The sequence below is a fragment of the Chiloscyllium punctatum genome, chromosome 30, assembly GCF_047496795.1.
Source record: "Chiloscyllium punctatum isolate Juve2018m chromosome 30, sChiPun1.3, whole genome shotgun sequence".
Classification (NCBI taxonomy): Eukaryota; Metazoa; Chordata; class Chondrichthyes; order Orectolobiformes; family Hemiscylliidae; genus Chiloscyllium; species Chiloscyllium punctatum.
This window is the reverse complement of record NC_092768.1, coordinates 16270447-16288544: the sequence shown is the minus strand read 5'-3', so window position 1 is coordinate 16288544 and position 18098 is coordinate 16270447. Positions and strand designations below refer to the sequence as shown.

Sequence of the window (18098 nt, the reverse complement as noted above, 5' to 3'; positions counted from 1 at the left end):
CACTGTGAGATTGTTTCTGATACACTAATTGTCCAACGCTCTCACCAATCTCCCATCAAATACATATCCAAAACATTTCCAGCTTCATCATTGGCGATTGTGCCTTGAGTTACTTCGATATTAGCCTCCATATATTCACCAAAAAAACTTTCTCCTCTTCTCTGCCTTTCTCTGTCTCACACTCTTTATCTCTTTTGTCTCTACCTTTATTTCTCTGTGTCTTTCTCATTTTCTCTCTCGATCTCTCTCCTCCTCTCTCAATCTCTTTCCGTTCTTTGTCTCTCTCTCTCTTACTGTGTCTCTCTCCTCTTCTATCAATCTTTTTCTCACTTACTGTCTCTCCTTCTCATCCCTTTATTTCACTCTCTCTTTGTAGGTCTCTCTCTTTTTTATATGTATATATTATATCTTTTTTTTTCTATTCTTGTGGAATTAGCTGGCAGCGGAAGTGGAGGCTGGTGCAATTACAAGATCTAAAAGGCAGCTGGATGGCATGAATAGGAAGGGTTTAGAGGGATATGGGCCAAATGCTGGCAAATGGGACTAGGTCAGAATAGGATGCCTGGTTGGAATGGACGAGTTGGGCCAAAGTCTGTTTCTGCGCTGTATGACTCTGTAATGCTCTGTATCTCTCCCTTTCTTAATCCCTTTCTCTCTCTCTCTCTCTCTCTCTCTCTATATCTCACCACATCTTCCTTCTTTTGACTGTTCTCAAGATCTTTTTGATCAAATGTTAAACCTTCCCTTATACTGGTTCTTTCTTTGACTATTGTTTCGATAGTCTTATGACATATTTTGAGATAGATTCTTCTGTTTAAGGGGGTTGTATAAATGTAATTGGATTTAATCCTGGTTTAGCAGGTTCCTGTTGGTAATAATAATAAGACTATGAGACCAAAAGAAATGGGAACTGGGATTAAACTGTTCCACCATTCAATAGGATCATGGCTGATTCCTCACATCCACTTTCCTGCCCTTTCCCCATAACTCTTGATTCCCCAACTGATCAAGAATCTTTCTAGCTTAGCCTCAAGGACTCTGCCCCCACGGCTCTCTGTGGTAAGGAGTTCCAAAGACTCTCAACCATCTGACAGAAAAAAATCTTCCTCATCTCAATCTTAATTCAGTGCCCCTTTCTTCTGAGACTGTATCTTTAGGTCCTGGATTCTCCCATGAGAGGAAACATCCTCTCAACATTTGCCCTCTCAAACCCTTGAAGAATCCTATATATTTCAATAAAAACTTCTTTTATTCTTCTAAACTCCTTTCCTCACACGACAATCCATTCAACCCAGGGATCATCCTAATGAATCTTCCCTGAACTACCTCCAATGAAATTATATAGACAATAGACAATAGACAATAGACAATAGATGCAGGAGTAGGCCATTCTGCCCTTTGAGCCTGCACCGCCATTCAATATGATCATGGCTGATCATTCCTAATCAGTATCCTGTTCCAGCCTTATCTCCATACCCCTTGACTCCACTATCTTTAAGAGCTCTATCCAATTCTTTCTTAAAAGAATCCAGAGACTGGGCCTCCACAGCCCTCTGGGGCAGAGCATTCCACACAGCCACCACTCTCTGGGTGAAGTAGTTTCTCCTCATCTCTGTCCTAAATGGTCTACCCCGTATTTTTAAGTTGTGTCCTCTGGTTCGGCACTCCCCCATCAACGGAAATATGTTCCCTCCTGCCAGAGTGTCCAGTCCTTTCATAAGCCTATACGTTTCAATCAGATCCCCTCTCAGTCTTCTAAACTCAAGGGTATACAAGCCCAGTCGCTTCAGTCTTTCCGTGTAAGGCAATCCTGCCATTCCAGGAATTGACCTCGTGAACCTACGCTGCACTCCCTCAATAGCCAGAATGTCTTTCCTCAAATTTGGAGACCAGAACTGTACACAGTACTCCAGGTGTGGTCTCACCAGGGCCCTGTACAGCTGCAGAAGCACCTCTTTGCTTCTATACTCAATCCCTCTTGTTATGAAGGCCAGCATGCTATTAGCCTTCTTCACGACCTGCTGTACCTGCATGCTTGCCTTCATTGACTGGTGGACAAGAACACCCAGATCTCTCTGAACAGCCCCTTTACCTAATTTGATACCATTGAGGTAGTAATCTGCCTTCCTGTTCTTGCCACCAAAGTGGATAACCAGACATTTATCCACATTAAACTGCATCTGCCATGCATCTGCCCACTCACCTAACTTGTCCAGGTCACCCTGTAATCCCCTAACATCCTCATCACATTTCACCCTACCACCTAGCTTTGTGTCATCAGCAAATTTGCTAATGTTATTGCTGATACCATCTTCTATATCATTTACATATATTGTAAAAAGCTGCGGTCCCAGCACGGATCCCTGCGGTACCCCACTGGTCACTGCCTGCCATTTCGAAATGGAGCCGTTAATCACTACCCTTTGTTTCCTATTAGCCAACCAATTCTCTATCCAATCTTGTACTTTGCCCCCAATCCCGTGCGCCCTAATTTTACTCACTAACCTCTTGTGTGGGACTTTATCAAAAGCTTTCTGAAAGTCCAGGTACACTACATCCACTGGATCTCGCTCGTCCATCTTCCGAGTTACATCCTCAAAAAATTCAAGAAGATAAGTCAAGCATGATTTCCCCTTCATAAATCCATGCTGACTCTGTCCTATCCTGTTACTATTATCCAGATGTGCCGTAATTTCATCCTTTATAATAGACTCCAGCATCTTTCCCACCACTGAGGTCAGACTAACTGGTCTATAATTTCCTGCTTTCTCCCGCCCACCCTTCTTAAAAAGTGGCACAACATTAGCCGCCCTCCAATCCTCAGGAACCAACCCCGATTCTATTGAACTCTGGAAAATAATCACCAGCGCATCCACGATTTCCCGAGCCACCTCCTTCAGTACCCTGGGATGCAGGCCATCAATTATATCTTTCTTTTGACCAGGAGACCAAAACTGCTCACGGTATTCCAGATGTGGTCTCACCAGCATCTTGTACAGTTGCAGTAAGATTTCCCTATTCTTATATTCCAAACCCCTTGAAATAAGGACCAACGTTCCATTAGCCTTCCTAGTTACCTGCTGCCCCTGTGTGCCAGCTTTCTGAGTATCATGCACAAGTCCCCCCGAGTCCCTTTATATTGAAGCTTTCCATTTAGATAATACTTTGTTTGTTCTGTTACAAAATGAACAATTCCACATTTTCCCACATTTATACTCCATTTGTCAACTCTCTGCCTGCTCCTGTAACCTATGAATGGGATTGTGATTGCAACTGGGGCTGTTCGGTTTTTAAATTGGTAGTTTATACAAAGCCTGTGTTCCAATTATTCACATGAATGTTTAATGTATCTTGCAGTGCAGACATGGAGTCTTCAGAAAAGAGCAAGTCGACTTTGGACAAGATGAAAGTTACTGCAGCGTGATGCAATTTACACTGAGGTAAAGTCTAACGTAAATAGTTTGTCTTCAAACACTGGCAAGTCATCTGTAGTCTGCATTCTGAGTGTGTTCATCTCTTCCCCTCTGCTTCCATGTTCCTTATCCTTTCACTTGATCTCATTTCTGTTTCTTTTAGTCTCTCTTCTATTCCCCCTTTCCATATTCCTCACATCTCTTCCTGCTTCCTTTCTTTTTGTCCTTCCTACTCTCTCCCTTACTCCATCCTTTTCCTACTTTTCTTCCTCTGTTCCCTTTCTCATTTCCAATCACTGTATCTTTTCCTCTCCATCTCTGACTATCCATCTCTCCTCCTCTCGCTCCCCAACACATCTGTCTCTGTTCACCTTAAACCAGTTCATGCTGGAGATCAGGAAAATGAATTATTTTCAAAGATTGCTGTTTCCAAGTGCTCCAACCATGACAAGCCCTTCATCCCTGGGCTCATTCTTGTAAAACTCTTGTGGACTCCCTCCAAAGCCAACACATCCTTCCTTAGATACAAAGCCCAAAACTGCTATCAATATTCTAAATATGGTCTGACCAGCACCTTATGCAGCCTCAGCAGTAGATCTCTACTCTTTGATTCATTTCCAGAGGGCTAGAATACGAGGGCAGTTAAGAATCATCACAGCGGAATTCTGGGAGGCATAGTCCAGGCCCTTCAGCACTCAATGTTGTGCCGACCTTTTGTCCTACTCTAAGATCAGACTGACATACATACCCTTAATTTTATTATTATCCATGTGCCTATTCAAGAGTCACTTAAATGTCCCTAATGTTATCTGACTCTACTACAACTGCTGGCAGTGCATTCCATGCACCTACCACTCTCTGTGGCAAGAACCTATCTCTCACAACTCCATTAAGCCTTCCTCCAATCGCTTTAAACTTATGTTGTGGTTCTGTTCGCTGAGCTGGGAATTTGTGTTGCAAACGTTTCGTGCCCTGTCTAGGTGACATCCTCAGTGCTTGGGAGCCTCCTGTGAAGCGCTTCTGTGATCTTTCCTCTGGCATTTACAGTGGCTTGTCTCTGCCCCTTCCGGTTGTCAGTTCCAGCTGTCTGCTGCAGTGGCCGGTATATTGGGTCCAGGTCGATGTGTTTGTTGATAGAATCTGTGGATGAGTGCCATGCCTCTCGGAATTCCCTGGCTGTTCTCTGTTTGGCTTGTCCTATAATAGTAGTGTTGTCCCAGTCGAATTCATGTTGCTTGTCATCTGCGTGTGTGGCTACTAAGGATAGCTGGTCGTGTCGTTTTGTGGCTAGCTGGTGTTCATGGATGCGGATCGTTAGCTGTCTTCCTGTTTGTTCTATGTCGTGTTTTGTGCAGTCCTTGCATGGGATTTTGTCTAGGAATGGGAGTTGGTTGTCCTTTTCTTCCTCTGTCATGAATCGGATTCCTGTGAGTGTGGTGTTGATGATCCGGTGTGTGTTCTCTATTTCTGCGTTTTTAATGATTACAAAGGTGTCGTCCACATATCTGACCCAGAGTTTGGGTTGAATTTGTGGTAAGACTGTTTGTTCCTAGACGTGATGGTACAGAGAACACCGAATGGAGAATTCACCACAAAGGTATACAGGAAAGCCACACACACAGACCAAGTCCTGAACTATGAAAGCAACCACCCCAACACACACAAGTGAAGTTGCATCAAGACACTATTCAAAAGGGCCACAACACACTGCAGCACACCAGAACTGCAAAAAGAGGAAGAACACCTATACAATGTATTCGCCAAAAACGGATACCTGCGCAATTTCATCAACAAATGCCTAAGGGAAAGACAATGGAACGAGGACATGCCGCAACCCAAAGGACTAGCCACACTACCATACATCAGGAGCATTTCCGAACTGACAGCCAGACTACTGCGACCACTAGGACTCATAACAGCACACAAACCAACAGCTACTCTCAGACAACAACTCACCAGAACGAAGGACCCGATACCCAACATGAGCAAAACCAATGTAGTGTACAAAATCCCATGCAAGGACTGCACAAAACACTACATAGGACAAACAGGAAGACAGCTAATGATCCGCATCCATGAACACCAACTAGCCACAAAACGACACGACCAGCTATCCTTAGTAGCCACACACGCAGATGACAAGCAACACGAATTCGACTGGGACAACACTACTATTATAGGACAAGCCAAACAGAGAACAGCCAGGGAATTCCTAGAGGCATGGCACTCATCCACAGACTCTATCAACAAACACATCGACCTGGACCCAATATACCGGCCACTGCAGCGGATAGCTGGAACTGACAACCGGAAGGGGCAGAGACAAATCACTATAAATGCCGGAGGAAAGATCACAGAAGCGCTTCACAGGAGGCTCCCAAGCACTGAGGATGTCACCTAGACAGGGGACGAAACGTTTGCGACACAAATTCCCAGCTCAGCGAACAGAACCACAACAACGAGCACCCGAGCTACAAATCTTCTCCCAAACTTTGAACTTTAAAATTATGCTACTTCATGATAGCCATTTCTGCCATGGAAAAAAGTTTCTGGCTATCCACTCTATCTATGCATCTCATTATTTTGTACACCTCTATCAAGTCATCTCTCATCCTTCTTCACTCCAGTGAGAAAAGCCCTAGCTCCCTCAACATTCCTTCAGAAGACATGCCCTCCAGTTCAGGCAGCATCCTCATAAATCTCTTCTGGACCCTTTCTAAAGCTTCCATATCCTTCCCATAATAAGATGACCAAGACTGAACACAATTTTCTAAATGTAGACTAACCAGGGCTCTATGGCACTGCAGCATAACCTCACAGCTCTTAAACTCAATCCCCTTTTAATGAAAGCCAACACACCATACGCCTTCTTAACAATCTTATTAACTTGGGTGGCAACTTTGAGGGATCATGGACATGGACCCCAAGATCCCTCTGTTCCTTTACACTGCCAAGAATCCTGCCTTTAACCCTGTATTCTGCCTTCAAATTCAACCTTCCAAAATGAAACACTCCACACTTTTCCAGGTTCAGCTCCATTTGACACTTAATGAGCCCAGCTCTGCATCCTGTCAATGTCCATTGTAACCGATCGCTGTGGAACACCACTATCCAGGCAGCCAGATTTCTCTGTATCCCATGCCTCCTTACCTTCTGATTGAGCCTATCATGGGGAACCTTATCAAACGCCTTTCCAAAATCCATGTACACCACATCCACTGCTCGACTTCATCCGTGTGTTTTGTCACATCCTCAAAGAGGCATGACCTGCCCCTCACAAAGCCATGCTGACTGTCTCTAATTAGGTTAGATTACTTACAGTGTAGAAACAGGCCCTTCGGCCCAACAAGTCCACACCGACCTGCCGAAGCGCAACCCACCCATTCCCTTACATTTACCCCTATTGCCTAACACTATGGGCAATTTAGCATGGCCAATTCACCTGACCTGCACATCTTTAGACTGTGGGAGGAAACCGGAGCACCTGGAGGAAACCAACACAGACATGGGGAGAATGTGCAAACTCCACACAGTTAGTCGCCTGAGACGGGAATTGAACCCGGGTCTCTAGCGCTGTGAGGCAGCAGTGCTAACCACTGTGCCACCGTGCCGCCCACTGAACTAGGGTTTTCCAAGTAATCATAAATCCTATCTCTCAGAATCCTCTCCAGTATTTTCCCCTCCACAACGTGAGAATGACTGGTCTGTAATTCTTAAGATTATCCCTAATCTCTTTCTTGAGCAAGGGAATATCATTTTCCACCCTCCAATCATCTGGCTCTACTCCAGTGGTCAGTGAGGGCACAAAGGTTATCTTCCCTCACTTCCTGTTAGAACCTAGGATATATCCCATCTGGCCCAGGGGAATTATCTATCCATATGATTTTCAAAATTTTCAGCATGTCCTCCTTCTTCACGTCAACCTATTTGAGCATATTAGTCTGTTTGAAACTGTCCTGAGAAACATCAAGGTCCCTCTCAGTAGTGAATACTGAAGCAAAGTATTCATTAAGGACCTCCCCTACTTCCTCCAACTCCAGGCACAAGTTCCCTTCAGTATCCCTGATCACTGGCCATCTTCTTGTTCCTCACATAAGTGTGGAACACCTTAGGGCTTTCCTTAATCCTATCCACTAAAGCTTTTTCATGCCCCTTTCTAGCTCTCCTAAGTCCATTCTTCAGTTCCTTCCCAGGTACATTGTAACAGTCTAGATCCTGTCTGATCCTTTCCTCCTCAACCTTAAGTAATCTGAATAAGAGAAGGGCCATCGAAAAGTCAGGGGAAAATACGTTAGGCATCGAGAACAAGTTTACTATTCAGGATAGACAGGGGCAAATAAAGGGAGGGAAAACACTTCTAGTTGAAAGTGCATTTATTTCAAAGCATGAGGCCTGACTGGTAAGTCAGATGAGTTCAAAGCATGGATTCGCTCTGGGGATTGGGATATTTATAGCAATAACAGAAACATGGCTGAGAGAAGGGTAGAACTGGCAGCTCAGTGTTCCAGGGGACAGAAGTACAGGTAAGCGAGAAGGGGGAGTTGTAATGGGACGACCAGAACTGTACACAATATTCCAAGTGCGGCTGCACTAGCATTTTGTATTGTTGCAGCATGACATTACGGCTCCAGAACTCGTTTGATTTGGGAAGATATCACAACAGTGCTTAGAATTCTCTTAAGGGGTCATCAAACGAGGCTATGTGATCAGAATTTTGCTATTTGTTATGTACATAAATGATCTGGATGTGAATGTACAAGGTATGATTAGTACGTTTGCGGATAATAACAAGATCAAGAGGTATCATTAATAGCGAGAAAGGTTATCAAAAATTACCAAGGGATCTTGATCAGATGGGAAAATGGGCTGAGGATTGGCAAATGCAATTCAATAGAGGTAGGTGTGAGGTGTTGCACTTTGGAAAGCCAAACCAAGGTAGGTCTTATACAGTAAATGGTAAAGTCCTGAAGAGTGTTGTAGAACTGAGGGACCTGGGGAGAGTTCATAGTTCATTGAAAGTGACATCAAAGGTAGACATGGTGGTAAAGAAGGCACTTAGCAAGTTGGCCTTCATCAGTCGAGGCATTGAGTATAGGAGTCGATACATTATGGTACAGTTGTATAAGTCGTTGATGAGGACGCATTGGATATTTTGTACAGTTTTGGTCACCCTGTTAGAGGTAAGAGTTAAACTAGAGGAATGCAAGGAAGATTTACAAGGACATTGCCAGGACTAGTTATAGGGAGAGGTTGGCCAGTATCAGACTTTATTCCTTGGAACATAGGGGAATGACAAGTAACCTTATTTAAGTATATAAAATCATGAGGGGCATAGATAGGAAGAATGCATATTGTCTTTTTCCCAGGAATGGGGAATTGAAAACTAGAGGGCATAGATTTAAAGTGAGAGGGAAAAATGTTAGGAAGTGGTTGAGGCAGGTACAATAGCAACATTTAAAAAACATTTGGATCGGTATGTGGATGGGAAGGGTTGACAGAGATATGGACCAAATGCAAGGAATTGGAACTAGCAGAATGTGCACCATGGTCAGCATGGACCAGTTTAGGACAAAGGGCCTGTTTCAATGCTGTATTACTCCAATGCTAATCCTAACCCTCACCCTAGCCCTGACTTTACCCGAACCATAACCCAAGCTTTAACCCGCAGATATTAGAACATAGAACAATACAGTGCAGGTCCTCTGGCCCTTGATGTTGTACCGACCTATGAACTAATCTAACCCATCCCCCTACGCTATCCCATCATCATTCAATGCTTATCAAAGGATTGTTTAAATCTCCCTAATGTGGATGAGTTAATGACATTGGCAGGCAGGGCATTCCATGCCCTTACCACTCTCTGAGTAAAGAACCTGCCACTGACATCTGTCTTAAATCTATCACCCCTCAATTTGTAGCTATGCCCCCTCGTACAAGCTGACGTCATCATCCTAGGAAAAAGACTTTCTCTATCTACCCTATCTTATCCCCTGATCATCTTGTATGCCTCTATCAAATCCCCCCTTAGCCTTCTTCTTTCCAATGAGAACAGACCCAAGTCTCTCAGCCTTCCCTCATACGACCTTCCCTCCAGACCTGGCAACATCCTGGTAAATCTCCTCTGTACCTTTTCCAATGCTTCCACATCCTTCCTGTAATGGGACGACCAGAACTGTACACAATGTTCCAAGTGCGGCTGCACTAGCATTTTGTATAGTTGCAGCATGACATTACGGCTCCAGAACTCAATCCCTCTACTAATAAAACCTAACACACCATATGCCTTCTTAACAGCACTATCAACCCAGGTGGCAACTTTGAGGGATCTATATACATGGACTCCAAGATCCCTCTATACATTCACACTACCAAGAATTGTTTCATTGACCCAGTATTCTGTCTCCCTGTTATTCTTCTCAAAGTGAATCACCTCACATTTAGCTGCATTGAACTCCATTGGCCACCTTTCAGCCCAATTCTGCAGTTTATCCAAGTCCCCTTGCAACCTGCAACATTTTTCCGCACTGTCCACTACTCCACCAACTTTAGTGTCATCTGCAAACTTACTAACCCATCCACCTATTTGTGTCCATTGAGCCCAGACATGCTGGGTTTGAGGCAAGTGCCCCCTCCTCCGTTTGAATTGCTACAAAGCTGAGGGGGGCAAATAGGGTGGAAGTGGAAGGCTTAGTGGGGGTGCATGGAGTGAGGTCAGAATCCCTTGTTCCTGTTACTTTGCCATTGGTGCTGAGCACCAGGCAGGAAACAAAGAGTAGAAATTAGCGGGTCACTTTCTGAGTGACAGCTAGTGCCAAGTGGAATACTGCAGGGAGCAGTGTTTGCAACACAGCCATTCATAATATTTATTAATGATTTAAATGAAGGAACTAAATGTAATATCTTTAAATTTACTTGTGACAGAATGCTGGGTGGGAGTGTAATCTATGAGGATGAGGCAGGAAAACTTCAGCATAACAGAAATTGCTGGAAAAGCTCAGCAGATCTGGCAGCATTGGTGGAGAGAAATCAGAGTTAATGTTTTGGGTCCTGTGACCCTTCCTCAGAACAAGTGGGAAATGCATGGCAGATATAGTATAATGTGGATAAATGCGATTTTATCCACTTTGGGAGGAAAAACAGGAAGATGAATGGTGATAGTTTGGGAGGTGCAGCAAGACCTGGGTGAAGGTCAGTAAAGGTAAGACGCAGGTGCAACAGGCAGATATGTTGATCTTCATAGCAAGAGGGTTTGAATCCAGGAGCTTGGATATCTTGTTGCAGTCATACAAGGTTTTTAGGGAGATCACACCTGGAGCATTGTATGTAGTTTTGGTCCTCCTTATCTAAGGAAGGATGTTCTGGTGAAAGAGGAAGTGCAACAAAGGTTTACCAGACTGATTCTTTGGATGGCAGGACTGACCTATGAGGAGGGATTGGTACCATTTTCAGGATGAGAGGAGGGAATTATTAACAAGAAAGGAGGTAGTGTCAGGGCTTTAAGACTACACGAAACAGTTACAGGAGTAAGCCTCCTCCACCATTCATTAGGATCATGGCTGATCTGACATTCCTGACATCCATTTTCCTGTCCTTCCACAAAAACATTGACCCCGACTGATCAAGAATCTAACTATCTCAGCCTGAAATATACAGAGCTGTCTGTGGAATTCCAAAGATTCACAAACTTCTAAGAGAAGAAATTCTTCCTTACCTCCGTCTTAAGTTTGTGCCATTTTATTCTGAGACTATACTGTCTGGTCCTAGAATCTCCCATGAGGGAAAACATCCTCTTAGCATTTACCCTATCAGCCTAAGCCTGCATATTGTGCATATCTTGTTGCATTGTTGCGTGGACTGCTTCAGTACTTCTGATCTTATGATGGAGGGAAGGTCGTTGATGAAGCAGCTGAAGATGGTTCGGCCTAGGACATTACTCTGAGGAACTCTTGTAGAGATGTCCTGGAGCTGTGATGACTGACCTCCAACAACCATAAACATCTTCCTATGTGCCAATTATGACTCCAACCAGCAGAGACCCTGATACTATTGATTCCCATTTTGCTAGGTCTCCTTGATACAACGCTCCATTGAATGTCGCCTAGATGTCAAGAGCTGTCACTCTCCCCTCCACTCTGGAATTAAGCTCTTTTGTCCATGTTTCAATCAAAGCTGTAATGAGATCAGGAGCCAAGTGACCCTGGCAAAATCCAAGCTATGCATCACTGAACAGGTTATTGCTGAGCAGGTGCTGCTGGATAGCACTGTTGCTAGCACCTTCTATCACTTTACAGATGATCGAGAGTAGACTGTTGGGACATAATTAGCTCTGTTTGAGTTGTCCTGCTTTTTATGTACAGGACATACCTGGGCAATTTTCCACATTGTCGGGTAGGTGCCAGTGTTGTAACTGTGCTGGAAGAGCTTGGCTTAGGGAACAGCAAATTCTGGAGCACAGTCTGCAGTACTGTTGCTGGATTGTTGTTAGGGCCTATAGCCTTTCTCATATCCAGTGTCTTCAAACACTTCTCAATATCATGTGGAGCAAATTGAATTTGTTAAAGACTAGTATCTGTGACACTGGGACCCACAGGAGGAAGCCACAATGGATCGTGCACTTGGCATTTCTGGCTGAAAGTTTCTGCAAGTGCTTCAGTCTTATCTTTTGCACTGACGAGGTGGGCTCTTCCATCAGTGAAGTTAGGAATACTGTGAAACCTCTTTCTCCAATGAGTTGTTTAATTGTTCACCACTATTCACAACTGGATGTGGCAGGACTGCAAAGCTTTGATCTGATCCATTGTTTGTGGGATTGCTTAGCTCTGTCTGTCACTTGCTTGGCATGCCAGTAGTCTTGTTTGGTGGTTTCACCATGTTGACAACACATTTTTAGATCTCCTGGTATGCCCTCCTGCACTCTCCATTGAACGAGGGTTGTTCTTTGGCTTGATATTTATGGTTGAGTGGGGATATGCCAGGCCATGAGGTTGTAGAATATGCTGGAGTACAATTCTGCTGCTCTTGATGGGTGCCTAGTCTTGAGTTGAATTGAGTGAACCTTCTCTGAACTACTTCCAATGAAATGATATATTTTCCTAATTAAGGGGCTAAAACTGCTCACAGTACTCTAGATCTGGTGTCACCAGCACCTTGTACTGGTTGCAGTAAGACTTCCCAGCTCTAAACCTCTGAACCCCTTTAAATATGGGTCAACATTCCATCTGCCTTTCTGATTACCTGCTCTATCTGTGTACTAACTTTCTATGCTTCGTGCACTAGTCCCATCAAGCCCCTTGTGATTCAGCTTTCTGCCGTTTTTCTCTATTTAAATAATACTCTCTTCTTTTGTTCTCCCTTCCAAAATGAGCAACTTTCCATTTTGCCACTTTATACACAATTTGCCACTTTTTGGTCCACTTACTTAACCTACCAGTATCTCTCTGTAAACTGTTTGTATCCCTCTTTGAACAAGTCTTTTGTCTTCACAGTGGGAGATACACAAAACATCTCCAGAATAATAGAAAAATAGGATTAAAAACAGAGGAGAAAATAACAATCAATAGAGAAAAAGTATGAGGAAGACGAATGGGAATAAAGGCTGATAGATCCTGGATTTAATGGCTATTGGCTTAAAATTTTAAGGCAGGAGTTTGGATGCATTGGTTGTATTCTTTCAGCATTTCTAGGTTCTAGAAAGATCCCTTTGGATTGGGAAGTTACAAATGCAAAACTGTTCAAGGAAGGGATAAGACAGAAAGCAGAAGACTAAGGGCCACTTTGTTTAATATCTATCATTGGAAAAATGCCAGAATCCATTATTAAGGAGGTTGTAGCAGGGCATTGTGAAAATGATAATACTATCAGGCAAAGTCAACATGGTTTTGTGAAAGGGAAATCATATTTGCCAAGTGTGTTAGAGTTTTATTGTGTAACAATCAGAGTGAATGAAGATGAACCAGTTGGTGGAGGCTTTCTTTTGATTTCAGGATAATGTTGATGCAAGGATAGTGTTGTGACTAATGCAATTGTCAATCTACAGATCTTAGGACACATGAAGCTTGATGTCCCCTGAGGTAGTAGGATCTGCATTTCAAGATTTTCTTCTATTCCTTCTCTGTTGCTGCTCTGTCTCATTGTTAAGATGTTGCAACTGCAACACAATGTGAAGCAGTGTGATAGACAAATTGTCTCCATTTTGCTTAATTGGTGAGCAAGGTCATTCGCCATCAACCCCAGTTCACAAGACATTGTTGGTAGGATTTCTTCCATTCTAATCTGTGTTGTTGATACACAGTCCCATCCATGAGTGTGCTGACAGCAACTATTCTACTCATGTGGAGTTTTGTTGACGCTCAAGGTCTTTGTTGTGTATTTTGGAAAAGGTACCAGCTGATCTGGTGTTCCTCTCACTGTTACTAGTGACCTCCGGAAACAGATGGAACATCTGGAAGCCAACATCTTCCAGATTCTCTCCTTTCACACCTTGGAAGTGTAATACTTTACTCACTAGGTGTAGATAATATCTGAGTTTTGTTTGGTAACATTTCAGGACAAAATTGTTTGCAGAATTAAAGGGATCAAGAGTGGCTCACAAATTTGGCAATGATACTGCAGTTAGTGAATCATTGAGTCATATAACATGGAAGTAGACCCTCTGGTCTAACCAGTCCATGCTGACCAAACTAAATAGTCCCACCTGCCTGTGTTTGACCCATTTCCATCCAAATATTTCTTATTCATGTACTTATCCAAATGTCTTTTAAACATTGTATCTGTGTTCACAACCACCACTTCATCAAGCAGTTCATTCCACGTACAAACCACTCTGTGTAAAAAAAGTTGCTCCCATGCCCTTTTTAAATCTTGTCCTCTCACCACTAAAATGTCCCCTAGTCTTGTCATTCCCCACCATAGGGAAAAGCCTAATGCCATTCACCTTATCAATGCCCCTCAAGATTTTAAGACCTCTATAAGGTCACCCCTCAACCTCCTCTACTGCAGTGAAAAAGGGTGCCAGCCTATTCAGTCTCTCTCTAAAACTCAAACCTTCCAGTCCTGGTGACATTCTGGTAAATCTTTTCTGAACCGTTTCCAGCTTAATAATATCCTCCCTATAATAGGGCAACCAGAACGGGACACAGTGTTCCAGAGGAAGCCTCACCAACATCCTGTACAACCTCAGCATGACGTCCCAACTCCCATTATCATCAGACTGTCTGCCTTTTATGTCTATGGTGTCTCAGTTAGTTTTAGAATGGAGGTGACTGAGGTTAAAGAGTTTTTCATCTAGATGATATTTAATACATACACCAGAGGGGCACTTATCTTTGATGGGATGAATAACCACTCTCGGGTAGATTTTGAATAGTTTGCTGTCTCTAACACAGCATTGAGTCACACTGGACTAGATTTTGAAGCTGTCTGTTTCAGATCTCTCACTCAAAGCAGTTGTAGTCCTTTAATCATGAAGCGGTTGTCGGATTGTGGTGAGGTTTGTTGGACATTCGAATCTCTGGAGTATAATCAGGGCAGCATGGCGGCTCAGTGGTTAGCACTGTTGTCTCACAGCGCCAGAGAGCCAGGTTCAATTCCAGCCTTGGGTAACTGTGTGGAGTTTGTACATTCTCCTCATGTCTGTGTTGGTTTCCTCCAGGTGCTCCGGTTTCCTCCCACAATCACAAAGATGTGCAGGTCAGGTGAATTGGCCATGCTAAATTGCCCATAGTATTAGGTGAGTTACTCTTCAGAGGGTCAGTGTGGACTTGTTGGGCCGAAGGGCCTGTTTCCATACTGTAGGGAATCTAATCTACTCTAAAAGGCCGAACAACTAAATGTTGCTACTGTATCCGCTTCTGCTATCTCATCCATTCCAGGCACTTACTCTGTAAAAATCTTACCTCTCGCATCTCCTTTGAACTTACTAGATGTATCACCACGTATTTGTCTGGATTAAACTCTATCTGCTATTTCTCTGCCTAAATCTCCAGCCCATCTATAACCTTTGTCTTCTCTGATAATCCTCCTCGCTATCTGCAGCTCTTTCTGTCCTCTGCAAACTTTTTAATCAGGCCGTCTAATTTCTCCTCCAAATTATTTCTGTCTATTACAAACAACGGGGGACCCAGCAATGATCCATACTGTATACCACTGATCACAAATATCCAGTCTGAAAAACACCCTTCCACCACTACTCTCTATTTCCTATAAATAGGCCAGTCCTGAATCCATCTTACCAGCTCACTACGGATCCCATTTGATTTCACCTTCTATATCAGCCTGCCATGACGGATCTTCTCAAAGGCTTTGCTAAGTTTCACATAGACAACATCCACCGCCCTGCCCTCATCAATCATCTTTGTCACTTGCTCAAAAAAAATCAAGTTTGTGCCACATGACCTTCTCTGCACAAAGCCATGTTGCTTATCACTCATAAGTCCATATTTTTCCAAATGTGAGTAAATGCATTCTTTCCAATAATTCCCCTACCATTGACGTAAGGCTTATCAGCCTTTAACTTCCTGGATTATCCCTGTTGGCCTTCTTAAACAAAGGAATAATGGCTACTCCCCAGTCCTCTGGGACCTCTCCGAGAGAACATACAAAGATTTCAGACAAGGCCCCAGTAATTTCCTCACCTGCCTCCTTCAGCATTCTGGGATAGATCCCATCAGGTCCTGGGGACTTGTCCACCTTAATGGCTTTTGAAACATCCATACCACCTCCTTTATATTGACCATGCCCTCTAATATCAACATACCCCTCCATCCACCATGTCCTCCTTTCTCCTTGATTGGCCCGACCTTTCCATAGCTACCATCTTGCTCCTTATCCGTATATATGTATAAAATGCCTTAGGATTTTCCTTAATCCTGTTTGCTGAAGGCATTACATGGCTGCCTTTAGCTCTTCTAATTGTTTGTCTGAGTTCTTCCATGCTACCTTTGCATTCTTTGAGGGCTCTGTTTGTATGTCTTTTCCTAAGCCGTACATATGCCTCCTTTATCTTGTTGATTCAGCTCTCAATTCCTCTTGTTATCAAAGGTTCCCAAATCTTGCCAGCCTTCTCCTTCCTTTTCGCAGGCACATGCTGATCCTTTCTACTCTAGTCCTACTTTCCTACACTAGGTCCATAGCCTTGAATATTATGGCATTTCAGGAGCTCCTATATTTTCAAGGTTGTGAGGTTTCCTGCCTCAACTCCCTCCCAGGCAGTGTATTCTAGATTCCTACCATGTGAAAACGTTTCCTCAAATCCCCTCTAAACCTCCTGCCTTTCACATTAAAATTCTGCCCACTTTTTATAGACTCCTTGACTGAGGGGAGCAGCTGCTTCCTGTTCACCCTGACCATGCCTCTCATAATCTTCTACTACTCTATCAGGTTCCCTCTCAGCCATCTCTGCTCTGCATTTAGAGGCCAATGGACTTATTAGTGATAGGCAGCATGATTTTGTGCAGAGGAGATTGTGCCTTACTAACTTGAGCGAGATTTTTGAGGAGATAACGAAGATGATTGATGAGGGAAAAGCGGTTGATGTTGTCTACATGGACTCCAGTAAAGCCTTTGACAAGGTCCCTTATGAGAGACTGGTAGAAAAGATGAAATCATATGGTATCGAGGTGAGCTGTCTTGGGGAAAGAGGGTCGCGGTGGAAGGATGCTTTTTGGAATGGAGGTTATGACTAGTGGTGTTCCACAGGGATCAGTGCTGGGACCTCTGCTTTTCATTGAACTACATAAATTATTTTTAGGAAAACTTGGCTAGTCTAATTAGTAAGCCTGCAGAAGACGCAAAGATTGGTGGAGTTGCGGATAGTGAGGAGCAATGGACAGAGGATACAGTAGGATATAGATCAGTTGGAGACATGGGCAAAAATTGGCAGATGAAGTTAAATCTGGACAAATGTGAGGTGATGCATTTTGGAAGGTCAAGTACAGGTGGAAATTATACAGTGAATGGCAGAACCCTTAGAAGTATTGATATGCAGAGGGATCTGGATGTGTAGGTCCACAGATCACTGAAGGTGGCAGCACAGGTAGATAAGGTAGTTAAAAAAAGGCCTATGGCTTGCTTGCCTTCTATAGAACTTTAGTTCGGCCACGCATAGAACATTTGAGTACAGTTCTGGTCACCACATTACCAGACAGATGTGGATGTTTTGGCGAAGGTACAGAAAAGGTTTATCAGGATGTTGCCTGGTACAGGGGATTTTAGCTATGAAGGAAGGTTGGATAGACTGGATTTGTTTTCATTGGAATGCAGAAAGTTGAGGGGTGACCTGACAGAAGTTTATACTTTTGTGAATAGCATGGATAGAGTGGGAAGTATGAGGCTTTTTCCCAGGGCAGAGGGGTCAATTACTATGAGACACAGGTTTAGGGTGCGAGGCAGGTTTTTCACACAAAGGGTGATGACTGACTTGAACGTACTGCCAGAGGAGGTGGTAGAAGCAGACACGCTAGCAGCATTCAAGAATATCTCAATGAATACATGAATAGGAACGCAATAGAGGGATATGGATCCTGGAAATGAAAACAATTTTAGTATAGAACATAGAACATAGAACAGTACAGCACAGAACAGGCCCTTCAGCCCATGATGTTGTGCCAACCATTGATCCTCATATATGCACCCTCAAATTTCTGTGACCATATGCATGTCCAGCAGTCTCTTAAATGTCCCCAGTGA

At 43.5% G+C, this 18098-nt stretch overlaps 1 protein-coding gene across 2 annotated transcripts in view; it reads left to right on the top strand.

Moving 5' to 3' along the window:
• The window catches only part of LOC140455211 (uncharacterized), a 128786-nt gene that overhangs the window by 103439 nt on the left and 7249 nt on the right, over window positions 1-18098 (top strand). For both annotated transcript variants that reach the window (XM_072549931.1, XM_072549929.1), the window contains one exon: window positions 3358-3440. In XM_072549931.1, coding sequence (XP_072406032.1) covers window positions 3358-3407 — 50 coding nt within the window. In that variant the 3' untranslated portion in view covers window positions 3408-3440. The remainder of the gene's footprint in view (window positions 1-3357; window positions 3441-18098) is intronic.